The sequence below is a fragment of the Cyprinus carpio genome, chromosome A3, assembly GCF_018340385.1.
Source record: "Cyprinus carpio isolate SPL01 chromosome A3, ASM1834038v1, whole genome shotgun sequence".
Classification (NCBI taxonomy): Eukaryota; Metazoa; Chordata; class Actinopteri; order Cypriniformes; family Cyprinidae; genus Cyprinus; species Cyprinus carpio.
Genome location: NC_056574.1, coordinates 24,861,993 through 24,889,797, shown reverse-complemented (window position 1 = coordinate 24,889,797; position 27,805 = coordinate 24,861,993). Strand labels below are relative to the sequence as shown.

The 27,805-nt window shown below is 38.4% G+C and overlaps 1 protein-coding gene across 1 annotated transcript; it reads right to left on the bottom strand.

Moving 5' to 3' along the window:
• Positions 1 to 59: 59 nt before the first annotated feature.
• LOC109058381 (4-aminobutyrate aminotransferase, mitochondrial-like) lies at positions 60 to 25,755 on the bottom strand. Its single transcript, XM_042725736.1, has 16 exons — positions 25,412 to 25,755; positions 20,208 to 20,356; positions 18,549 to 18,646; positions 17,870 to 17,899; positions 16,130 to 16,247; positions 7,747 to 7,796; positions 6,517 to 6,597; positions 6,089 to 6,181; positions 5,522 to 5,584; positions 5,362 to 5,425; positions 4,988 to 5,136; positions 4,406 to 4,543; positions 3,787 to 3,954; positions 3,098 to 3,244; positions 2,703 to 2,814; positions 60 to 1,988 (listed from the first exon to the last, which is right to left on the bottom strand). The coding sequence occupies exons 2-16, from the start codon at positions 20,275 to 20,277 to the stop codon at positions 1,867 to 1,869; spliced, it is 1,503 nt and encodes a 500-aa protein (XP_042581670.1). The 5' UTR covers positions 20,278 to 20,356; positions 25,412 to 25,755; the 3' UTR covers positions 60 to 1,866.
• Between the last annotated feature and the right edge of the window lie 2,050 nt (positions 25,756 to 27,805).

Sequence of the window (27,805 nt, the reverse complement as noted above, 5' to 3'; positions counted from 1 at the left end):
CTCATGTGCATGTGTTTCTTGGTCATTTTGCTTCAAAGACATTCAAGAACAACAAAAGATTAATCAAAACGTCAGATTTATTTGACAACTTCCTCAGACAACATGTAGAAATTACATCAATAATTTCATTCTAATCGTACTACACATAACTGTAAACATATGCAGTTTTTTTTTTTTTTTATAATTGTTAGTATCTGTTTCAATAATAAACATTTTTCATTAAATACTGACTTTGCAGAGTACAGACAGACACAGCTTTCACATCTCAGGTCGCTGCGGGTCCACAACATTAAAAGAATGAATTACATTTCTATATTACACTAACATACGGGTCACAATATCACAAAAGAATAAGACTCTGTGTTAGAGAGGGTGTGATTTCGCACATATTAATATTTAATGCATAAATGTCAGTAAAATAAGGAACTTGATTCCGATGTGTCTGTAAACAAGGTGGAAACAATATTTGGTGGTTAGTGTTCACAAACAAAACATTGCATAATCTCACTACAGTAAGTACATACTGGGGTTTAAGTGTTTAAAAAGGAAACGATGATTAAAACAAACCAAGCTGAAGAGACGTGTACTCGGTCAGCTCAGAGCAACTGGAAGAGGAGAATCACCCCGAAGATCATAAACGTTTACAGGGTGTGATAACCATTAAGTGAAGACCTTGTAGTTGTTATCCAGTGCAACAATATACCTTTTCTTACACGTCCTGTAATGAGAAACATGAGGGGATCATGTTCACCTGAGCAGAGGATGGACACTAAGCCGAGTGGCCTCAAGCTTGTGCTTTTCAAACGTGCTTCCTGACAGATTTCTATTGTTATTGTCAGGTGGATATTTGGCTGTGAAAATACAGATTAATGGCCTGTTAATTCTGTAGGACCCTCCTGTTACCACACCAGGTTGTGCTTTAAATGTTTTGTGCTGGCAACATTATGTTCACATACCTCACTGGGATTCAAACAAGAGACCTTGTGTCACAGTAATGACAATGACTCTTTATGACTGAGCAATGATACAGTAAAGCAGCCACCTCAATAAAGGGACTTGCTGATTGCTTGAAGGGTTTTATTCATTCAGGATATAGAGGCTCTACAGTTCTCTGCACTTTCACTTCTTCCAGCTTTCTATTGGCTCTCTCTAGCACCTCAGGACGCAATCAAGCCAACACTGCTTCTACGATTTAGCTTCCGCACATGCTTTTAATATTCAGGTACTCTGTAAATTCATTCTTCCATCATGCAAAATTACACACTATAGATATTTCAAATGCAGCCATTTCTATGTAGATACTAAAATAGTTTGATTTTATCTCCATAAAATGACAATCAGACAATAGCTTCTTTTCTGTAGTTTTGGTGTCATACACAATTAGATCATTAATCTTTTCATTTTACCTTCCAAACACTAAGGATGCTTTTTTTTTTTTTAACACATATAAAGGGATAGAAGAAGAAATATTGTGATTAGAAACCCTGTCTTGTCTCTGTGGTCTGTGCTTTATTCAGTTATGACTCGCGGCTTGTTGGACCTTACAGTTCACAAATGCACAAAAGTTGCTATGTCATCAGGCGAGATTACTTAAATATGCAATCTGAATTTGAGTGGGATAAATCCTGCAAACTCTTCAATCTGTCCACCCTCAGTAAAAGACTAGAAATATGGTGGCAGGGCCGAATCTGTGTCGGCTAAATAAAAAGAGACTTCTATCCTTAATAAGTAATGACAGGAAGAGAGCAAACGGAAAAAGAGAGAGAGAGACAGTGACCAATTATTTATGACAGGCTGGTATAAACCTTTGAGTGGGCTTGGACCCCTATACGCTCCGTAATCAGGGCCGAACTGGTGGCCAGAACTCTATTTATGCTCAGCCAGGATGTCGTTCAGGATGTTCAGGAGCTGATGGACATGGTACTCCTTGAAGACCAAAGCGGGACGGAAACGGATGGTCTTTTCTCCACAGGAACCCATAAACAGACCTGATGAGACAGAGAACATAGTATCCCATAAAGCCACTGCATCTTACACAGTGAGGACAAAGTCTAAAGTTAACTTATTTATGTGTAACTTAATTATTATTAATGTTATAAATGTAGTATTAATAATAATTATGATGATACAAAGCAACAACAATGATAATTAATATTATTACTGTTGTAGCGATTAATGATCATAATTTTTATTTTATCAGATAATTATTATCAGAAATATTAATAATTAAAAATGTGATTTCAGTTATTATTATACAAGCATATTAATAATAAAAAAATTAACAGTAATCACAAAATTCACACTAGTAGTATTATTAGTAATAATAATGTACTGTATAGTCAATGAGTAACATTCAGTTTGCAATAACAATATTAATATTCATAACAATGCATGCATCGCTATACTACTACTACTTATAAAATGATTATACATTATTAGCATTTAAAAAAACATATAATAACAGTAATAATGATAACAATATTATTGTATATATGTATATACATTTTTTAAAAAAATAATTTGCACCTGCAAAAGACACGAGGAACTGTCACTGATTTGCAAGAAAGAAAAAAAAAACCATAAAATTATATTCTTAATTATAAATAACTTTTTTCTTCTCCTCCATAAAAAGTCCTGCCAGGAATTTATAGTTTCTTTTAATTCTCTTGCCAACCTCAAGTGTGATGGCTAAAGTAGCTTACCCTTGTTCCTGGCCTTAAGCATGATACTGTCACGTGTGGCATCACTGCAGGCGTCTATGGCACAGAATGTGCCCTGGCCACGGGCTCTGCTCAGGATATGAGGGTACTGGGTCTACGTGAGGGGAAGAAGCGAGACGTCAAACGAATGTTCAGCTCACAATGTGAAAGGTATCATCAATCCACAACCACAGCCTCAAAACAAACACTCATTACACTGACAAGATCGATTACAGGCTCAGGTTCTCTCTCTGACAGCAGATGTTATGAGGCCGGCCCTAAGATGAACAATGAACGTCCACATAATAGAACCATGAATGGTGTTAAAGCATCTCGCGTTGAGCTGTGGCACCTGTGAGGAACCAGTCACGTGAGGATATAAATGGAGATGGCCATACCTGCAGTGCGTAAAGGCCCTGTAGAAGAGCCTTCCCTGAGCGCGTCACCTCCTCCAGAAGGTTCTCTCTTCGGATCACATTAAGCACCTCTGATAAGAACAGATTCTTTGAGGGGTCTCCCATCCACGTGTTGAAGATTCTGTAGGGCTGAGGTGCATACAGCCATGTCAGTTTAAATGATTATTTTACTACTATTTTACTAAAGACTAAAGTGTTCTCATGCTCAAGTCTTCTTTAAAGATGTCATGCAACCAAAATATGCATTATGCAATATTATTTGTCAGGTCTTCAATTCAATCAGTTGTTATTCTTGTAATTTAGCCTTTCTAGTCATTTAACTAAACGTACCCTAAACTATTTTTGTGTGATGTAGCCCAAGCTATTGTTTTGTTTTGTTCAGAATTTAGATAAAGCAGCACCATAGAAGGTTACTGTACAGGAAGAAACATGTTTTCAACAGTAGGTGGCATGATTGCTCAGTTCCATACAGCTATGAACCTCATCCAAGGACAGGCAATCATTTAGACAAACAAAGATTGTGAAACAGCAGAACAATCATCTGGCACTCAAACACATTATAATGCTATTTCTCAACGATGACTCATTAAGGAACTGGATAAAGCAGCCAGTTGGGGGCAATTACTGGGAATGATTTTGCATTGCCGTGAGGAAGCAGTGACAGCTCTTACTTTGTCTGGTTGCAGTTCATCCCTGTGGTAGTATCCTCCTGTCAGAAGCTTCTTACTGAAGGAGACAATATCAGCAGGGTCGTCCAGGCCCCAATGCTCATGGGCCCAGAACTTGCCTGTTGTTCCTCCACCTGTCTGCACCTCATCCACATGGAAAGCACAGCCATGCTGAAAGAAGCAGACACAGATAAACATCTGTCAGCTCACTCCCTGTCAAAACCCATCCTGTCAGCCTGCATACAACTGCATTACAACATCTGCCGGACACGGCCGTTGCACTTTGCTACGCTCCATTTGAAATGAACTCTTCCCGAGCTTTTCAGGGAGACCGTGGACTCTATCACAAACATTTAATAAGAGCCTCCTTTCTCTGCATAAAACAACCATATTAATTTATTTCCTTTTGTCTCCTGCCTTATCTCATTCAGAAGGATGCAAATTAGGGCAGATATGAAGAACGTCCTACAGAGTCTTGAGTGTCTTTTTTAGTGGACAGTTCAAAGAGCCTCATTTTAGCTCTTTATAACCATGGTATCTATCTCAAATGACTTCAAAGCACAGATCTGATAAACAAAGACGACCATGTAAGATAATTAAGCATTGTAGAAAACAGCTTCACCTTGCGTGCAATATTTCGCAGTTTGATGAAGAAATCAGGAGAAGCGTGGTTGTCCCCTCCCTCTGCCTGGATGGGCTCGATCACAATGCCAGCCACTGGTTTGCCCTTCTGCCTCCACTTCACGATGAGATCCTCAACCTGACACACACACATACATTTATATCTTACTTGTATGTGTTGAAGTAGGTAACACTTTGCAGAAGGTGCACTGAAACACAGCAATCAGTCTGTGTTTCTTAAATAATGTTGAACTTCTACTAGAGATTCAGTGTCAGCCAGGGTTATTATCATTAACTAAAACCACCAATCAATAGCATTTGTAGCATTATGTTGATTACCACAAAAAATAATTTCGATTTGTGTCTGTTTTTTTTTACCCTTATGGCTGACATCACTGAAAATCAGCCATAAAATATTGCCAAAAAATGGTAAATGTGACTGTACCTATACCTGTACCTTTTAAAGAAAAGGCGATGCAACCAAAAATGCTGTTGATTGAGCTTAACCTGTACTGAACCCGGAAATACTTCTTTACTTCGTATGTGGAGAAAAGTTGTAACACATCAAGGAGACATCTCTGACCTCCTCCAGGCAGCGGGCCTCTTCCTGGGCGTTCTCCCTCACAAACTCCTCCAGAGGGTACTGCAGTTTAGGGAAGGGTGCGATGGGCCAGTCGAAGGACGGTATATCCAGCTTGTGAATAGCTTTGGAATGTGTTGTGGCCAGGCAACCTGTAATCCAATAGCACACATATTAAAGGACGGGTGTCCCACTTAAAACAACACAGCCAGGCTTCTTTGCTTTTCAAATGAAGTCATACGATATATAAATAGCATTTACAAATATACAAATATAAGGCAAATAAACTGTATGCAGGCTAGGTCAAATCCCTCAAAATGTCAAACTGCATCAGACACATCTTTCAATGATAATTTCATAAATCAACAGACACTTGCCCATAGTTCTTCCATGGAAAGCTCCCATAAAGGACAAGATGCTCAAATCTGGGCATCCAGGACTCTGACACAGAGAGAAAAAAGAGAGATTAGTCTGTGCAAAACACAAAATGATGTTTTTGAGAGCTACAGTCTTCTGTGTTCAGTGTTACTTTCTAACCTGGTTGATCATGCAAGTGCCGACTTCCTGCTCAGAGGGGCTGGCGTATCCTCTCTCCTTATTCTAGAAACCAATAAAAACAAGCATTAGATATCAGGTGATTTAAGAGTTATTCGTGTGTATAAAGTAGGGCTGTCAATCATGATATGCTAAATTAATAGAAATTAATCAGACATAGCAATATTTACTGAGTTTTTCATATTCAACCTAATATGGAATTTACAATTAGGAATTGTTTTTGTGTGTGTGTGTGCAATTATATCATATTTTGTTGTGATTAATTGCATTACAGCCCTAAATAGCGTAATCTGGAAAAACCAATGAAAATATCAGAATAATTATTATAAAAAATGTATAGTTTTTACATTAAGAAAAAAATCATGATATTTACTATTGATATTTAATTTCTTTCTCCAAAGGTTTCAGAAAGACTTCTTCTCCATGTGTATTGTTACTGCCAGTATACAACCAATATCACACCAATGGTTCATAAAGCAAATGTGCTTAGTTAGGGTCGTCATGACACATCAAGTCTGCACAAGAGCAAACTGAGGAAAGTCCACTCACTCTGTACCAGATAAACATGCTCTTGAAAGCATTCTCATTGGAGCAGGATCCACAGGCCATGGTTTGTACTCGGTTCATCCCACTGGGGGCAATCTGGTGTTGAACAAAGAGTCATTCACAGCACTCCACACTACAATAAACAGCAAGTCACTTCCGGCCAATGTGAAAAAGAGTGCACTTACTTAAGAGAGTCATTATGATATCTGCAAAGGATGCTATCAAGATTAAGAGAATCCCAAAGAGCTGTTTTATGACTGCCGAACACAAGCTGTTTTTCAAGTGAAAGGTTGCCTCATTATTGGGGCAGATCCAGACAAAATGTAGTTCTTACTTTCTAGTTGTGAAGCGTTTCAGCATAATCAGCAATAATTCATAGAGACATGGATAGATGCTTTGCTTGTGTTTCTTTCAGTCCATCAATCACTCACCGACAGCAGGCTCTCGAACAGTTTTTCTGGAAAGTTCTCAGGTGGCAGAATACCAAGCGCCGGACGGTTGACAAATGCACTCTGTGAAAACAAAGATTCACACAGAAAGGATTTACTGAAGGAAACAGTGACCCTAAGAATTTAATTATTTCATAAAAAATGTTTTAAGTGCACAATGTATGTACTTCCTTCCAATATTTATGCATTTGAAACAGGAAGTTTATGTCAAACATGCATGTCTTTCTTTATAATAGTCAATAGGCTTTAGTAACGTCACAGACATGAACATGATTGGATACTCGCTAGTAGTTTACAGATGGGAATGGGACATTCTCATTCTGGAAAGATTTAATTGAATATAAATCTGTGTAGCACAGGATGAATAATCAATATTTCTGGTCTGTTTTTCTTTTGATAAAGACTACTAATATTAAGTGTGTATTCACTACCATTCAAAAGCTTGGAATCAGTACGATTTTGAGATTTTTTTGAAAGAAATGAATAATTTGACTTTAGTACAGTTGCATTAAATTGAACAAAAGTGACAGTAAATATATTTATAATGTCTATATTTCACATAAATGTTCTTTTGAACTTTCCATTAAAAATTTCTGGAAAAAATGCATCATGGTTTCTAAAAAAATATTAGGCGTATTAAACTGTTTTCGACATTGATAACAATAAGAAATGTTTCTTGAGCAGTGAATAAACATATTAATGATTTCTGAAGGATCATGTGACACTGAAGACTGGAGTAATGACTGCAGAAAATTCAGCTTTACAACACATGAATAATAAATTGCATTTAAAAAAAAAAAAAAAAATATATAATATATATATATATATATATATATATATATATATATATATATATATATATATATATATATATATATGTATATGTATATATATAAAGATATTTTAAATTGTCATAACATTTCACAATATTACTGTCTTACTGCCATTTTTATCAAATAAGTGCAGTCTTTCAGACCCCAAACTTCAGAACGGTAGTGTATAATAAAGGAAGTGGTAAAAATAATTCTGTAAGGGCAAACTGAAGTAAGCCATTGAAATGTAAAACTCATATCCTGTGCACTACACCTTTAAAAATCTCTCACCTTGCCACACTCATGCTGCTCTGTCTCACAGATCACTGCAAATCTAATTTCCATTCTACAGTCTATAAAGACACACAAACAATGATTTCACAGTCTGATCAGGACTCACCACATTATTTGGATTGGTCATCACTTTAATTAAAGCTGGATGATTGTATCCTACAAAGGAAGATCAAAAATATTGTTAGTCTGTTCATTACACATGTAGTGCGATATCTGCAGAGATTCGAAAGTGTAAACACACACAAACCAACCAACCAACAAACCAAAACAAACAGCAATTGAATTGACCTTTGCCAAATTGACATTTGTCAGTTAGAGCCGAAGGCAACAAAGCGCATGTGTATGATAGTGAGTTTAGGTGGATAATTGATATAGTTGCTCCAAGTAAGTACAGTGGCAGTGAGCACGGCTCTGATACTGCTACTATCATACAAAGACACTTAACAGAGTCACAATTAAATATTTATGAATGTCATTGTAATGTCTAACTAAATATCAAACCAAGTGGAAAATAATGCTAGGGCTTTTCTCAGAACTACTTGGTGCCAAAGTCATTTGTAGCATAGATGTATGAAGTTAATTCCCTTCAAGAAAGTGTCCACGTGTCTATATTTTGAACAGCACATCTACTGTTTAATTTAAAATGTACAAACTTCATTTTGTGAAATGTTTTATTTATGAAGTGAACCTAAATAATTGTTTGATATTTTATTACACAATGCAATGACAACCCTTTATTTAAAGTCTGGCTTAAGTGTCCAAAACACTTTTTGGGGTCATTGTGCACACTGATGAATCATTCATAATTAACAGATTAATAATTAACTGTACTGCAATCTAGTTGTTTCTTAGATAAAAGGAGTTAAGGTAGAGTGAGTCTGTTATTAACTGTAATCCTTTTACTTAAAACTTTACTTAAAACTTTGTATACAGTAAAAGATGGCGGCGCGGCCACACGCAGCGGCTTCTCTCTGTCCCGTATTGAAGGTTTGTTCGTGTTTTTTGTCTTCTTGTGAGTCTCAGTGTTTTTGCACGTTGTCGTCACGTCTACCTGTCTGTAAGCGCAAATACAGTCGCGAGTTTCTGCTCGATGTCGGCAGAACCGCATTTTTACAGTTAAACTCCGCGCAAGCGGAACAGCTGCGGGATCTCGATCTGCTACGGAGGCCTTCACCATCATCGACCCCCACTACTGCATCTCGCCCGCAGCGGAGGCGCCACAAGCGGCGTGAGAGGAAGCAGAAGAGGGGGAAGCGCGGAGGTATCCGGGCTAGGCTAACGGCTAACCCACACAAGCCATCTGTCCCCACCATCGTACTGGCTAACGTACGCTCGTTGGACAATAAACTGGACTACATTCGTTTACTACGCTCAACTCAGAGGACTGTAAGAGACTGTTGTGTTTTTTGTGTTCATGGAAACATGGCTCAGCAACAGCGTTCCAGATTGCGCTATTCAGCTCGACCAGCTGACGTGCTATCGAGCGGACAGAGCTCTCGTCGCGGGAGGAAAAACCCGCGGCGGCGGGCTTTGTGTTTACATCAATGACGCGTGGTGCCGCGATACTGTTGTGATCAGCAAACACTGCTCAACCCTGGTGGAGTTTATGATTATTAAGTGCCGGCCGTTCTATCTGCCGAGGGAATATACTGCTATACTGCTCATTTCAGTGTACATTCCCCCATTCAACATCACCAGCAACAGGAACGACGCACTTAATGAACTGTACCAACACATCAGTGAGCAGCAGACAGCACACCCGGATGCTTTTCTCATCATAGCTGGGGATTTCAACCATGCTGACCTTAAGAGTGTGTTTCCAAAAATACACCAGCACATCAACTTTCCAACACGAGGTAATAACATTTTGGACTTTGTTTACACCACACAGAGAGGAGCTTACAAAGCCCTCCCCCTCCCCCACCTCGGAGCCTCAGATCACATCACTGTTATGCTAATGCCTGCATACAGACCACTCATTAAAGTCGCCAAACCAGTTTACAAACAGATTAAAGTGTGGCCAGAAGGATCATCAGAGATTCTTCAGGACTGCTTCAACACAACTGACTGGGACATGTTTAAACAGGCTGCCACATGCAATAACACCACTGACCTCCAGGAGTACTCAGAGACTGTTACTGCCTACATCAATAAGTGTATTGATGATGTAACGATCACAAAAACTATCACTGTCCGGGCCAACCAGAAGCCATGGATGACGGGGGAGGTCTACAGACTCCTGAAGACACGGAATGCTGCCTTCAGAGCTGGAGATGAGGTGGGCCTGAGAACAGCTAGGGCCAACCTGTCCCGCGGCATCAGAGAGGCTAAGAGACAGCACTCCAGGAGGATAGCTCACCAATTCAGCGACAGCAGAGACACTAGGAGCCTGTGGCAGGGAATACAGACCATTACGGACTACAAGCCCCCACCACGGACCTGTGACAACAAACATCTCTCTGCTGAACGAGCTGAACACCTTCTTCGCTCGCTTTGAGCAACAAAACAGCACCACTGCACAGAAGACTCCACCTCCTCCCGGCGACCAGGTGATGACTCTGACCCCTGACAGTGTGAGGAGATCCTTCAGCAGGATCAATGCCCGCAAAGCTCCGGGTCCTGACAACATCCCTGGGCGTGTACTGAAAGACTGTGCAGCAGAACTCACTGATGTCTTCACAGACATTTTTAACATCTCACTGAGTCAGGCTGTTTATTCCCACATGCTTTAAAACTACCACCATCATCCCAGTCCCGAAGAAGCCATCTCCATCCTGCTTCAATGACTACCGTCCTGTTGCACTTACCCCCATCCTCATGAAGTGCTTTGAACGGCTAGTCATGCACCACATCAAGTCTGCCCTCCCCCCCCTCCCTGGACCCATTCCAGTTTGCATATCGGTCCAACCGGTCGACCGATGATGCCATCTCCACTGCCGTCCACTCAGCACTCACCCATCTGGAAAAAAAGGACTCTTATGTCAGAATGCTGTTCATAGACTTCAGTTCAGCATTCAACACAATCATCCCTCAACAGCTCATTCACAAACTGGTCGAGCTGGGGCTCAACACTTCGCTGTGCAACTGGCTGTTGGACTTTCTGACTGGAAGACCTCAGGCAGTACGGGTCGGCAGCAACACATCCAGCACCATCACACTGAACACTGGGGCCCCCCAAGGATGTGTGCTGAGCCCCCTCCTCTTCACTCTGCTGACCCATGACTGCACACCGTCACACAGCTCCAACCTCTTCATTAAGTTTGCGGATGACACGACTGTGGTGGGTCTCATTAGCAAAAAGAGATGAGACAAACTACAGGAGCGAGGTGAGCCGCCTGGCCGGGTGGTGCAGTGACAACAATCTCTCTCTGAACGTGGAGAAGACGAAGGAGATTGTTGTAGACTTCAGGAGAGCACACACTCAGCACGTTCCTCTGACCATCAACGGTGCGACTGTGGAGAGAGTGAGCAGCACCAAGTTCCTGGGTGTGCACATCACAGAGGACCTCTCCTGGACCGACAACACTGCAGCACTGGCCAAGAAATCACAGCAGCGTCTCTACTTCCTCCGCAAACTGAGGAGAGCCAGAGCCCCACCCCCCATCATGTACACATTCTACAGAGGCACCATCGAGAGCATCCTGACGAGCTGCATCACTGTGTGGTATGGCGCCTGCAACGCGTCCTGCCGAAAGACTCTACAACGCATAGTGAGAGCAGCTGAGAAGATCATTGGTGTCTCTCTACCCTCCCTCCAGGACATTTATGGAACACGTCTCACCCGCAAAGCCCTCTGCATCACAGGTGATCCCACTCACCCATCACACAGCTTCTTCAGCCTGCTACCATCAGGGAGGAGACTGCGGAGTCTCCAGGCCAGGACCAGCAGACTGAAGGACAGCTTCATCCACCAGGCTGTCAGGAAGCTGAACTCCCTCCCGAACCTGCCCCCCCTCCCCTCTTCTTCCCCAGGCACCACTGAACTATGAACCCCCCCCCCCCCCCCCACACACACACACACACTAATTATATGATGACATGCACGAGTCACTTGTGCAGCATTGGTCTGCTCACTCACCGCTCACTACCTCATTCGGCATGGAACTACCTCATCAGTCAGTTAAATAACTGCTCTTGGTCACTTGTCACTTGTCACTTTAATCAGACTTAAGATATTTTTAATAAGTGATTTTTTTGCACTAAAAATCTTTTAACTGCACTGTTGTTCACTTCATTGATTTGCACTATATCTGTCATTTACCTTGCGCTGCTTTATTTAACTTTATTTTTAACTTGTATTTTTATTATATGTCTTTTATATTTTATAAATCCCTTATTGTATAATTGTATCTACATTTTATATTTGATCTAGTTATTTTTTTAGGCTTTAATGTTAATGTTATCTGTATGCACCGGAGACTGAGAGTAACGCAATTTCGATTCTCTGTATGTATGTACTGTACATGTGGAAATTGACAATAAAGCAGACTTGAACTTGACTTGAACTTGAACACTTAAAACTTTGTTAGGGCCTGAACTGACCTGTTATGTCTGCAGAACAAGGCCTCACCCAGAGCAAGCTGAATAAATGCCAAGGTTCACATGAACATGTGTCCTGCCCAAAATGCAAGTACACACAAAAAACTCCCAGCTATGACAGGCAGAGAGCTCTTGCACAGACTGAACATACAACAGACAAATTATGGCAAAGGACAGAAAATGAATTATAGATATCTGGCATGACATTGCTGGACTGTGTTGTTCCCTTCTATCAAAAAACAGAAAGCTGAACTCTGATACATCCATCACTGCCATGATATTCAGCATGTCCGCATATTAAAACACTAATATTAATAATAATAATAAATCATTTACACAAATACTTTATACAAATCAAATTAATCTCTCAGAAAAAAATATCTCTCAAAAATTAGGCATGTTTAAAGGCAGAATAATAAAGATGACAACCTTTTAAAACTGTATGCATACAGCTCACTATGCAGTGAATCAGAGCAGTAGTTTGAATGCCGAGTTCATTCTGTTCCATCTGCTGCATTCATCTGGCTCTTCCAGTCCTGTGAGGTCAACTGAAACAAGCATTTGTCCAGAAAAATGGATGCGTTTGTGGGGAAACACCAGCTGGGACCTCATGGGTCATTCCTGTTATGCAGTACATTTTCATGTCATCATCATATTTGTTGGCTAAAATGTAAATAATATTTCTTAAAGATTAACTTATAGTAGTTTCCTTAATTATTATATCACAAATAGATAACAGGTAATATGATGTATTTCAGTAATGAACGGAAGGTATTGTTATACTGGGGAATTCTGGGGACCTTACTATCTAAATGTTTAGATTTGTAGAATGCACAGCCACTTCTTTTCCATCAGCCGGTCAAAGTTTACAACACTCTATGCACACGGCATAAAAATGTATATTGATCTGGAAAAAAAAAATGTATTCAGTTTTACTTTTTGTTTTTAATAGTTCTGTTCTTTTGCACTTTGATATCTTTAATAGATCTGTTTTATAGATTTATTTACTTTGTACATATTTTTTTGTGTGATTTGTGTTACTGTATTTAGTTTGTAATTTAATACTGTTATAAATACTGTGTTTTGGCGATTATTTTGATAGGAAATTTTTATACTGTTACATGCCTAATCACAAACAAGTAAAGATGGGGTGAATTTTAAATCATAAACTTTGGTTTAAATGGATGTTGCCATTCCTGGCTCGGACAATTTTTCACAGTTTCTTACTTTTTTCCTTTCCCATAATCAACATATTTCAATCAATACATGTTTTCTTAGTTTAATTCAAAAACAAAAAAAGTATATTATTATTATTATTTTTTTCATCTGTACATTTACTAAACTAATACCATAATTATGTTTTGTTCTACTCCATTTTAATTTATCAAGTTATATAAATTTAAAGGAATCAGAATTATATTAATCAAAACTTCAAAAGAAAGGTTATAAAAATATCAAAATGAACTTGCAGTGGGGAACTCGATCTCTCTTTTTTTTTCTGTTTCCATAATGTTGATATCCATCTTTATGATTTTCTTGTCATAACAAATACTGCATATCTTTGCATAGAAATACTTCCTTTAATTACATTACAAGCATATTAATGCCCTAACCCTACACAGAGTACAAAATGTAGTGCAGAAAAGGAATAACCCTCATATGAACTCTTGACAAGCAAGTACAAACTAGCATAACACTCCACCCACTGTTTCACTTAACCGAAAAAGGGATATTCTCATTTTTTGCCAAATGTCAAAAGTGGCTGAGTTATCTGTTTTGCAGACTGAGGGCTAAATGTTTCCAGCAGCTGATGCATGATCACAGAGAGCTCTAGATATGAAGTATTCACTAAGACATATTAAAGGGATAGTTCACCCAAAAATGAAAATTATGTCATTAATGACTCACCCTCATGTCGTTCCAAACCCGTGAGACCTCCGTTCATCTTCGGAACACAGTATAAGATATTTTAGATTTAGTCCGAGAGCTTTCTGTCCCTCCATTGAGAATGTATGTACGGTATACTGTCCACGTCCAGAAAGGTAATAAAAACATCTTCAAAGTAGTCCATGTGACATCAGAGGGTCCGTTAGAATTTTTTGAAGCATCGAAAATACATTTTGGTCCAAAAATATCAAAAACTACGACTTTATTCAGCATTGACTTCTCTCCCGGGTCTGTTATGAGCGCGCCGTTCACAGCACATCCGGTTCGCGAACGAATCACTCGATGTAACCGGATCTTCTTGAACCAGTTCACCAAATAGAACTGAATTGTTTGAAACGGTTCGCGTCAACAATAAGCATTAATCCACAAATGACTTAAGCTGTTAACTTTTTTAACATGGCTGACACTCCCTCTGAGTTCAAATAAATCAATATCCCGGAGTAATTCATTTACTCAAACAGTAATTTGTCTGAAAATAGCCAGATAACGAACGAAACATTGACTCGTTCTCGAGTCAAGAACCGTTTCTGTCGGACGCGTGCGATTCGAGAACCGAGGAGCTGATGAAACTGCGCATGCGTGATTCAGACTGACACACAGCGCGTCTGAACTGAACTGGTTCGCGGAGAAGAACAGAACTTCCCATCACTACCGGTGATCCGAAAACCGATGCAACCGGTTCTTGACTTGAGAACGAGTCAATGTTTCGTTCGTTATCTGGCTCGGTTCAGTCAGTGTACTGTTTGAGTAAATGAATTACTCCGGGATATTGATTTATTTGAACAGCCATGTTAAAAAAGTTAACAGCTTAAGTCATTTGTGGATTAATGCTTATTGTTGACGCGAACCGTTTCAAACGATTCAGTTCGATTTGGTGAACTGGTTCAAGAAGATCCGGTTACATCGAGTAATTCGTTCGCGAACCGGATGTGCTGTGAACGGCGCGCTCATAACAGACCCAGGAGAGAAGTCAATGCTGAATAAAGTCGTAGTTTTTGATATTTTTGGACCAAAATGTATTTTCGATGCTTCAAAAAATTCTAACGGACCCTCTGATGTCACATGGACTACTTTGAAGATGTGTTTTATTACCTTTCTGGACGTGGACAGTATACCGTACATACATTCTCAATGGAGGGACAGAAAGCTCTCGGACTAAATCTAAAATATCTTATACTGTGTTCCGAAGATGAACGGAGGTCTCACGGGTTTGGAACGACATGAGGGTGAGTCATTAATGACATAATTTTCATTTTTGGGTGAACTATCCCTTTAAGTAATAGCGCAAGTGAATTTTGATGTTATGCATGTTGACTCATTTCTCTTGCTGCTTCAGTGGTCAAGAAGAAAATGTTACATCCCTTTTGCATGCATGTATCTGTCACTGTGAATCACTGTGGGGGGTTGTGCACTAATGTAACTAAAATATCCCATAATGCACTTCTGTTGAAATGATACAGGAGCAGAAAGTGCGAAGGAAATCAAAGCTCATTAAATCGGAGTCAGCACCTGAAGGCATCTCTGAGAGCGAGAGACAGTGGCTGCACTCAATTTGTTGAGGTTGATTAAATGTAAGTAAGCTAACGGACCAAACCAATGACATGCAGACAGAGGAAAGGTGCTCTTTCGGCCTCTCAGGTCTGTTTGTTGTATCCGTACAGGCAATCCTCACAGGAAGTCCTCAGTTCCCGTCACTCTCTTTTAATCATCCACAACAAACATGCCTTCATGCAAAGCCACAGGACACAGCTCACATTTACTGAACAACACAGTGGCCACAGCAACAACAATATATGGTGAATTTTAAGATCCTTTTTAATCACCAGTGCAGTGTTGTTATTAACTAAAAATATTTTAAAAAAATCATTCTCAGATGGAAAATAAGTCAACATTTTTCATTTAATATTCCATTTGAATTAGTTGCCAAAAAAAAACAAATTTCTAATTTGTCTGTAGAGGGATGCATGTGTTGTTAAAGAGATCTGCTTATTGACTGAGCTCACCGATGGGGATGGAGGAAATTTGTGTGTACACATCCAGCATTCGGTTGCCGTCCACGTCCACCAGGTAGTTCCCCCTGCTCTCCTCATAGTTGCAGAAGAAATGAATCGCTCCAACATTCTGCAGACCAAGAGACAAGTAGAGTTGAAGGTGATTTGTGCTCCATCAACATACCTGAATGTTTTTTTGGTTTTGTTTTTTGGCAGAGCTTCAGCTCCAAGTCACTGAATGGCTAAAGGGGGTGAACATCTGGAAAACAAAAATCAATCCAACAAAAACGTAAAATATACTCCCTTTAAAGGAATAGTTCACCCTAAAAGAAAAAAAAAATGGCTGTAAAATTTCTCACCCTCAGGACATCCAAGATATAGAAGATTTTTTCTTCACTGGAACAGATTTGGAGAAATTTAGCATTACATCAGTTGCTGATAAAAACATCAGAATAATCCACAAGTAAACCACATGACTTGAGTCCATGTTTGTAAGAAACAAATCCATAATTAAAGCATTTTAACTTTTATACCGTCACTTCTGGCTAAAATACTAGTCCAGAATCCATAATAATGCTTCCTTCAGTGAAAAAGTCCATCACCTGTTGTCCGTTCATATCAAAATCCATTGCCATATTTGTTTAGAACTGTTTTGGACTGTTATCACTTATAATGCTTAATTTAATCTGTGCATATTTCTCTGCTTATTTAGAATATATATATATATTTTTTTTTTTACTGGACAATTTTATGAAAAGAGAACTTCGTTAGCAACTATTTTAAGTTAAAAATGTCTTAATGATGGATTTGTTTCTTACAAACATGCAGCTTTTCACTTCACATGATGTTAATTGATTGAGTGGAGTTGTGTGGATTACTTTTGGATTATTGTGATGTTTTTATCAGATGTTTGGACTCTCATTCTGATGGCACCCATTCACTGCAAAGAATCCACTGGTGAGCAAGTGATGTAATGCTAAATTTCTCCAAATCTGTTCCAATGAATAAATAATCTCATCATCATCTTGGATGGGTGAACTATTCCTTTATTGGATTCACATGTACAGTACAACTAAAAAAGCGGAAGATATCATCATTCGCACTGTGACTCATTACCGCAAAATTATGAGCAGCGGTGCTTTATCTAATGAAAGTGGTTTTTGCCCGTGTGGCTTCTATTTTTAGCCCATCTGATGAATAGATTATGACTCTTCTCATGTCTGCTCTCATGCGAGGGAGACAGACAGCGGCCAGCAGACACACACAGGAGCTGAGGCGTAACGAATCTATGATATTGGCTTCATCGAGGCCTGTCAGCTCACATCTGTGTGCTCATCCACAGCAAAGCAATCAGAAGATGACTGTGACTGTCCTCAAGAAGCCAGTCCAGACAGCAGATAAATTACTGCCCGAAATACATTCATCACCCAATAAGCTGAAGACATCCAGGCAGGCTGAAATATGGCTGGATGTCACATCAGAAGTAACATTGTTGATCTAGGGCAGTCACACTTTAGCTTTACTGCTGTAAATGATTCTCATATAGTTGTTTGTTTTGTATGGTACTGTCTGAAAAAGTGACTCATTATATTTAAATCATTATGGAACTACAAACTAAGAGAACTGCATCTGATTGGCACTGGCAATGTAACAAACTCAATCTCATTGCATAACACAAGTTTGTTAAGGCAAATTTGTGTGTGTGTGTATAGACTGAGCAAATGCCAGAGATCATTTCCATGTCTATCTCACCTGAATCTCTCCGAGTTGTCTAAGCAGCTCCTGTTGAATGAGAGAAATAAACCTATTAGACATTCTGTTCAGCAAAATTATCAAAAGAAGATTTCTGTCAGCTTTAAATACGCAAAGACCGGACACACGTTATTTTTCTTATGATTTTAATTATGCTTGTGCTTAAATGCATAAAATTAGTTTCATTCAATAAAATTCAACAAAACTACGATACTTCTTTTTTTTCCCTTTTTTTTTTTAATGGAAACTTGGACTGGATAGAAAAGGGAGTGCAGCCAACAAGTGTCAGGCATACATGAGAACTCTCTCAGTACTGTTTGGGAAGCTTATCAGGATGCACTTCATGAAGTTGGTTGTGAAAATGTGTGCATAAAGAGGTGTAATCAAAGCAAAGTGCAATTACTTTGAAGTAATCACACTTATTTTTGGTCACATATATACATATATATATATATATATTTGTATTCATTCATATTTATTTATTTATTTAAAAAATGTTTGGGAAAAAAGTAATAAGAAGCATGAGTGTCCAAAATGTTGATTTTTTTTTTTTTTTTTATGTAGTGAGCCTACAGTAAAATACCAATCAAAACTTAAAAGTTATATCCTACAGAGACAGATTACAGAGGCATCTAGTGATACATTTCATGATAAAAGAGACTGACTGCTGAGACTGTACCTGAGACTTTGGTCCTGGCACAGCGGTTTTCATGGATGGGGCATCATATTCAAACTCTGAAACCGTCTTTGTGGCAGTTTTGCTGACATATCTGGAACCTAATGCAAAATAAATAAATAAATGCATAAAAAACTACATATTTTAATCACTTTGGTCACTCATATTAAGCAGTACATTTTCCCCATAATGACTTAACGTGCTGGATAAAATATTGTTTCATCCAAAAATAAGCTCTCATTACAAAAATGTCAATCCTATTATGAGAAAAACAATTATTTATATCACATTTAACTGAAATCATATATCATTTTACTACTTTGATTTGAGCAGATGTGAACATTTAGTCCATGTCCCAGACTAAATTCAAACCAACATGCTTACTTGAGAGTTTTGTTTTAATTACTAATTTCTTGCTGATCTGTAAATGATCTAATCTGATGCCCTTTTATATATATTTGTCTTTAAATTACAACACAAGAAGCATATTCACTTTTTAAAAAGGTACATAGCTAAACAGATATTTTTCAGTTCCTCTTGAATTATGAAAGGTTGAGTGAGTTTCAGTGAAGATAACTACCTAAAAACACTTAGCAATGCATTTTATATGTTTGACATCTCAAAGTAATTAATCAACTGAACTCTGTAAGGCCTTTTGTACTTTTGCAGTATTTTTGTACAGTGGCCAATGAATACATCTAAACAGACACAATGCCTTTTACAGCCACATTTGAAGAGTAGTAAGCTCTTGAGGGGCTGCGTAAGTTTACAGCTACAGATTAATGAAGGATGCTGGCAGGATTGAATCAGTGTGATCAGTGTGACCAGCCACTGAAGGATACGACACACAGACTTCTCTACGAATGCAGAATTCAACTCACTAACCAAAGCTGGACAGAACCAGATCCCAGTAACTCATTTACATTGTTAAGAAACTTTGGACTGCGTCCCTCTTGACATTTGGGTCCATAATCAGGGCTCGAAATTAACTTTTTTACTTGGTAGCACTGGCGATCCCAACTTCAAAAAGTTAAGAGCACAAGCAAAAATTTAGAAGCACCCACCAAAAATGAAGAAAAAACCAAATCTGCAACAGCTTGCAACATCCTGGCGATTAAAAGCTTCAATAGTCGAACCTAACCCTGAATTCTTTGCCATACACTTGTCCCGGAATTTCTTGTTAAAAAAGTTAAGAATTTAAGGATGAAGTTTTATTGGTTGTGTAACACTGGATAGAATGGCGGACCGGTTACTAAATCAACTCACAGCAGGCACATACTGTGCAGTAATAAGCAAAGGTTTTGTAGAGAAATTAAAATAGGCCGCACCACAACAATTGTTTGCACTCGCACAAATGCTCCCAAATATATTTTGAGGTCACACAGACAGATTACATTTTGGGAGCATATGCGACTAAAATGGTCATGAATTTCGAGCCCTGATAACCACACATATTTATCATTTTAAAGGAAGCGTCTCACTTCCCAAGCTGAGCATGCAGTTGCATCACTTCGATAAAGTTTTTGTGACAACTCCAGCTCTTTTTGAGGGTCACTGGCAGGTTGAGAACCTTATAGTCTCTGTTCTCTAACCGACCGAGAAGTTAAACAAACTTAAGACTACAGGGTATTTTAGTCCTCCATCTCTCCATGATATTTTCACCTGGAGCGGCGAGACGCAGGTTTTGCTGAAGGGAGATGGCCAGCTGGCGGGTCAGGAGTGAGGAAGCCATGTGTAGCACTCACTGAGACAGAGATGAAGAGTGAGAGAGAGAGAGAGAGACAGCACACAGCACCTGCCTTTCACTTCACCTGAGGAAAGACAAAGAGAGAGAGATAGGTTACAGGGAGTGGGGAGCTGATATGGGTTATGGAAATGTTACAGTCAAAGACGCTCTGGTAGATAATACAATCTCCAGGTCATGATATTTACAATCTTATGCAACATTAGATCTTTTGAAATCTCTTCGGATCTCTTTTATTTAAATTTTTTTTAAAGAATATGGAGAATGTAAATGACTAATCTTGACCAATATTATGGACTTAATTTACAAAAAATAAAATTGTTAAAATTATAATGTATAATTAAAACTGATTAAACAAATGAAATGTTATTTAATACCAATAATATTTTATATAAATGATACAATATATAAAGTAAATAATAATATAAACATATTATGCTTTATATAAAAGAAAAATAATACACATACACACACTTTTAATTGTTTTTGTATTTTATATTATAACAATATAAATTACTTAGATGATTTTTATAAAATACTAAAAAAATAGATAGTAAATTAATATAATAAATATTGAATTAAAGATAATAATAAAAAAAGATATATAAATGACAATATATTATCTATACAATATCTAGAAATTTGCCATTGGTATGAAAAACAGATAGTCCTGTCCCAAACTGGATGAAATAATGTACACTGGCCTGGTCGGGATGCTCAAACAATCTGAACAATGTTCAGATTATATAGCAGCACAGTCACTGTGTTCACAATATTCAGTGAAATCAACCTACAAACAGCTTGTCTCTTCAAATAGCTGTCTCTGCATATTCATTTGGGACAGGAGGAAGTATTTTAACATTGCCATTTACGCCTTTGTGCTCAAAAAAAGAAAGAAAAAAAAAAAGAGAAAAAAAAAAATGTTTTTATATAAGATGTGGGAGAATATTTTAGTGTGTGTAGTGTGAGTGTTGTGGTATGGGTTTTGTGTAACAGAGAGTTTTTCTTTTTGAGATGTGCATATATCCTGTCCTACTCCAGTGGCCCTGACAGTCGGCCTTCATGTTACTTAATTAAAGCACGGCTGATTGGTGTTAATTACAACATGGCTTCTACGCTTACTGGCCCTCAGATCACCTTTTTGCACTGCGGAACCATCACAGTCGTTTCTTGCGATGAAGAGTCTTGTGAGGACAAGGCTGGGGGCAGCAGACAAGTGACTAACTCTGTGACTTTCAAGCACCATTAAACCTTCCCAACAGGCACAGGGTTCAGGGAACCCGAGCTCACTCGGTCACACTTTAGTGCTAAGATTAATTGGGACGAGTAGTCCTGCCTAAGGGAAAAGCCAGTGCCTGAGGGAATCCCATATTTTCAGCTCTCATTATGAGTGAGCATATGCTTAGGAAAGGAGCACCATGGTGACGGTATGCAATTATTATGCACTAAATCTTCTTGACTGAAATAAACATTATCAATATTGTTCCTCCTTAGTTTAAATGTCATGGTGTACGTTTCCATCACAGTCTGGACATCGGAAAGCTGAGAATCTCTTGTCTTATGTGTTAGCTTGTCCAAAGGAATCAATTCAGAGGGAAGAACTGGCCGCCCGCTGGACATCGGAGCAGACCCACGGCATCTTCATTCATGTGCAGGAGAGGAGAAGCAGAAAGTGCATCTCTCATGTGCTCCAGAGCTGAGGACGCTTATGCAATCGAAGCAGCAGAAGCAAGAAAAATCCAGACGCTCCGTCTCTCAGAAGCACCCCAACCAGACGGCTCATCAACCGGATAGAACTGGTTCTGAAAATATGTGTTACACAAGCCCGTTGTTATGCATCTGTGAGGATGCAGCAAGCAAAATGGGTTAAACTATTTTAACAGCCGGGGGGGATGACAACTTGACTGATGGAGCTGATTTTCCTTTCTCAAGTGAAAGTGGAAAATAAAATGATCAATTGATTGTCATTGATTGAGCATTGATTGTCCAACTGAAGAATTTATGTTTATGAATTTTTATGAATCTGTCATTGGAACATCATTTACATTATAGCTGTATTTCTAGTAATGTCTAGCAATCATTGCAAATTAAAAGCCTAACTTGGCAAAAGCAAATAAAGTGAAGCAAAAAAAACTATTTAAATGAAAGTCACAAATGTTTCAATAATAAAAGGTACATCTGAACAACTAGCTGGCCGAACCAGATCAAAGAAAACAAATCATTATTATTGATCCCTGAAGATAATATGAGAGAGGACTGTACAGGCAATGAAAACACTGCAAATCCTAACCACCTTCAAGGTCCTTCAAAAACATTACATGAGCTTTCACTGCTTATTTTCAGCATAAAAAATCAAACCAACACTCTTTGCTCACATCACATTTGATTCAAGCGCAGCTAATCAATATTCATCAGGGGTCTCCGTGTGGTCACTGTGCTGCAGGACCATTTTAAAGCCAACAATAGCCGCCTGTGCTGGATTACACAACACTGAGCCGCCACCAATCCCCCTGCTCCTCTTCCTCTCAGCTCCGAGTGTGAACTAAAGCCTGCAGTCCTCAAGAGCAATGAGCAACAGCACCAACCGCAAAGCCATTTTTTAAATGCTAATTTTCTGGTGTTACATAACACGGCCCTGTGACCGGCTCCTCTCGATAAAAGAGCAACAAGACATGAATACATCATCGATACAAACATATGAAGCTCATTTTCAAACTTCAGAGATGTGATTAACTAATCTTTCACTGATTGTAATAAAAAAAAAAAAACAAACAAACAGTAGAACCAATTTTGGTTTGTGCTTGTGAAATCATCACCATAATCCCGATCAGATATTTAGCACCAAATGAACTTTGTTCGTTGGCTATAGTGATAACATTGAGCTCACTAAAGACACTGAGCTGTCAGAGGAGGATATGAGCATGGTTCGTTGCGCATAATGCTCATCTCTAACCCTGATAAAGCCTATTGGTAAACCTCATTACACCAAATCCCATCTGCATGATTTAAACAGCCTATTACGACATGCAGAAGTCATTCTGTGCTACATTTTCTCATATGAATATGAGTGGATTCAAACCACACGTGCTTTTCCTATCTATTTCATTAACAACATGATAATCTAGATGAATTAGGAACTCTACACTGAATATGAAAGTGCAATAAAAAGATGACTAATATAAGGAGTCAGTCAAAATCTGAGAGGTTATGTAGCTGAAATAGGCATTAAGGGTCTTTAATCAGTTGGCGAAGCAATGGTACAAGATAAAAAGGTACATTCAGGAGGACTGAAGAGGTAAAACCTCTCCAAACTGATAAATACTGCAAGACAGTTGCCAAGGGAACCAGCTGAGGAAAACAATTGTAATACTGGCTGACTTTCTTGTCTGGATGACAGATCAACTTCTGTAGAGAAAACTGTGGTGCTATTAAAATAATAAATCCTAGTTAAAAAGCAAAAGGCCATGGTTTATGCACGCCTATATATACACCTCAATAATAAGAAATCCACAGATGATTCATTTAAAACATGACATAGACAATATTGCAGGGTTAATCACAAATGCATCTGGAAAATTGGACAAATATATGGGATTCTCACCATCAGATGGGTAGATGCCATGAATAACAGCCAAACTAGTGTGCCAGAAGTAAATATTATTCACTGTCTTTGTCTGTACATGTTCACTGTGCCTTCTAATAACATTAAGCATTCCTGCAAACCTGATCCACAATTCAGTGACCAATCAGATGTTGTTTTGTCTGTCAAACATTGCGCTGTAAATCTACTGTATACTGTTAAATGGTGTAATTTTTACAGAAAAAGACAGTAAAAATACTACACTTGTGTACTTCTAACTTCTTAATTGATATGGTGAAAACTGTGAACGGTAAACAATGCATTATATATATATATATATATATATATTTATATGATTATATTTTACTGTAAATTAATGTTTTTGGGGTGTAAAAGCTATCATTTATTGTAAAGACAGTAAAAAGTCAGTCACAGAAGTCCCTGCATGACACAACAATGATATTTATAAATGATTTTATTTCTGATTTTTGTCATCAGATATTTTTTATACCATTTTAAAAGTAAAAATCAGATTTTCACAGAATTCTGGCAACCACAGCTACCATTTTTTTATATATACATTTATATTTTTTTCACAGGATAAATCACCCTTTAGCAGTATTCAATGTGCATTCAAGGACATTATTGCAGGAGAGAGAGCAAACAAGTGTAAAATCATGTTTAACATGATGACAGAGCATATATCAAGCGCATCTGAACATGTAAACATCATTTCACATGGATGTTTAGGAAACAACTAAAAAGGAGAAATTCAACAGTAGTGTAGAATATACCGTTTGTTTGTACAGTATAAAAACCATTACGCGTATGGGAGAGTGTGTAGTGTAATAAAGTATAAATCTAACAGCATTTTATGAAGTTTATGCTTAAAACAAGAAAAATAGAAAAAGAAATGAAACCAAGGTTTATTATCTCATGCAATTTTATTTCTAGAGAAAATCAATCTTTTTTAAAATTGCAAAAAAATGCAGTTATTTACCCACTCGCTAATGCCTAAGAAAGAAATAAACAGAACAAGATAAAACAAAACAAAGCTTCAATACATTATGAGAAGCAATAACTTAATGCATTTAAATGACATCTGGCTAATGTTGTTTTTTCCTCAGTGTCAATCTCAGAGGAAAGGAAACACACGAAAAACTTGCAGCACACAAAGCAGCTGGTGCAACTGAGACGCAACAGTATCCGGTTCCGACTGGATCTGACCTGTCAAACGGATCCGAGAGCGAGACGCACGGAGCGAATCGAGTCGCTGCAGCAGGCCAGTTCTACTGTCTCCTAACACTGCAATGTTTCATAAGAAACGCGTCCATTACGAAAGACGCTAGCTACTGGATTAATGCACACCGAAGCGTTCGTGCAGCGATGCCTCTATATGTCCAATGCACAATAAACTTATGATTATAAATGACTGAATCAAATCGCATGCTTATGCTCTGTGCTCTGCGGAGAGAGGGCTGCTGCATCTCTTTCGCTACACTGTAATGCTGTAATGATACTTAAAGACATTTTAAGACTCACCTTTGTGCCTTTTTGCTGTACAGGAGGTCAAATCTAGCAGGTTCTTGGCGGAAAGACGAAAATTAAAGACAAGAGCGCAGGAGTGAGGAACGCAGCCAGACTTCAAAACATCATTTGAAGTCTGGCCTTTTCTCGAGAGGAGGGATATGCTGGGGGATCCGCCGACTCCTGCCAATAGAGGGAGACTTGCAGCTCCCGGAAATGTCAGATGCCTTGCACCGAGCACAGCTGTGTGCTGTCAGCACTGCATATATATATATATAATGTAATCACAGCTCCAGTCTAGTAGTGGGGGTTTTGATTCGTCTCCGTGACTCGAATCTTTTGAATCAAGGACGCTGTTCGCCAGAAAGATTCGTTCACTGGCGTCATAATAGACAGCTGCCTAGGGCGCAAAATGACTGGGGGGCGCCGCAGAAGAATTTTTTATTTTTTTTTGGGTCGGAGGTGCGCCCTCTTGTGACCTTCGTGCGCTCCTACATACACACACACACACACACACACACACACACACACACACACACACACACACATATATATATATATATATATATAGCAAAATCATTTTTGACATTTAACATAATTTTAGTATTGATCGATCATCGAAATTATTTAAATAATGTTAGAATAAAATAAAATTGACATCAACGAAAAATCCTAAGATTTGACAACACTTTCTGTATCATGATGTAATTATAATACATCATCATAACGTATTAATTATGCATGGGGCGCGCAGTTAAAATAGTTTTGCCATTTATGTGCTCTTAAAGTATCATTTCTAAAAAAATGAGTGAAAAAAAAGAAAATTATCAGGGGCACAAGGAAGCGACGCAAAGAAGAGGAGCAGAAAAAAAAAATCAATATAAAGGTAAAAATCACAAGTTAACGACTGTGTTTATGCAGCCCGTGATGTTTATGTAGTATTTTGAAATAGCCTTATAGAACATCTTAACTGGCAACACTGACACCGTGGAACGTTTTTGCTTGAGTTAACTGCTCATTTAATTTTACTTTATTTTAATCTTCTGTAATCAGTTACATTATTGCATAATTTCTGTTACATTACTGCTTGCTTTTAATTCACCAAAAAATGTCTAAATGTCTTTTGAAAAAGACCATGACTAGGACTATAATTTAGCATTCATAAAATGAAATAATTAGGTTTAGTCATTTTCCACTGTATGCACAAAATTGAAATGAAAGGTATGGGTATGTTAATTAGACTAACTAGCTAGCTTGTTGCCTTTTTTTCTGTTAGACTATTTTAGGCATTTAATTTAATTCTTCTGCCACAAGGATGCGCTGTTTGTACGTGTATTTAGCTTTGATTTGTAAGAAAATCATTGTAGTGTGGATGATACAGAAGAGCATACGCAGCATACGGTGAAATAGAGAGACACAGAGGAGACCGTTGACAAAGGAATTATTGAATAAAGTCACTATTTTTGTTTTCTTCGCTTACAAAAAGTGTTCCCGTCGCTTGATTTAATCCAGATTGCACGTCTGATGGCAGATGGAGTATTCTAACGACGATTTTCATACCTTTTATGGACCTTGACAGTGTTATTTACTTGACAGTCTATTGGGAAGTTCCTACGCCCCTGCTCTTGGGTGTCTTTTTATTTTTGTTGAAACACAGTTTTGGCATAGGTAATAATATACTACCCCAATAAAAATACATTCTGTGCTTGTTTTCAAAATTTCTTAAAACATGTCAACAGTATTCTCAATGATCCTTTGAAAAACTTGCCACAAATTTTAAAAATTCAAGCAGGTCACAGTAAAACATACATTAGCACCAATATTAACATCTGAAAAGCCTTTCCTTTTTTATTAAAGTTTTTAAACAATAATTTTTAAGCAAATTATCAAACTAAAGGCTTCGAATTTCATGTTTAAAGGGGTCATACGATGCGATTTCATTTTTTCTGGAGTGTTACAAGCTCTTGGTGCGTAAAGAAGATCTGTAAAGTTGCAAAGACTAAAGAGATATTCTTTATAAAAGTTAAGAGTCAACCACACACCCCTAAAATGGCTCGTTTAAACACGCCCCCACATGTCTACATCACTATAGCCCCTTTCACACTGCACACTGGATCCGGAAAATTGCCGGAACATTGCCGGGTCGCCTTCTGTGTGAACGCAAACACGTTCCGGGATTGATCCCGGGTCGGGGACCTAGTAACATTGCCGGGTTCAGTCCCGGAACGAGCGCTGTGTGAACAAAAGCCAGAACTAATTCAGTAAAGGGTGTGTCGTAGTGATGACGCATGTTATCGCGTGACTCTTTTACCAGGTGTTTTGAAGGCAGATCAACGTTCGCGATGAAACAAATAAGTGCAAACTGTAACGAAGCATAGATCAGTTAGTTCCTCACTTTCCGCGCTGAAG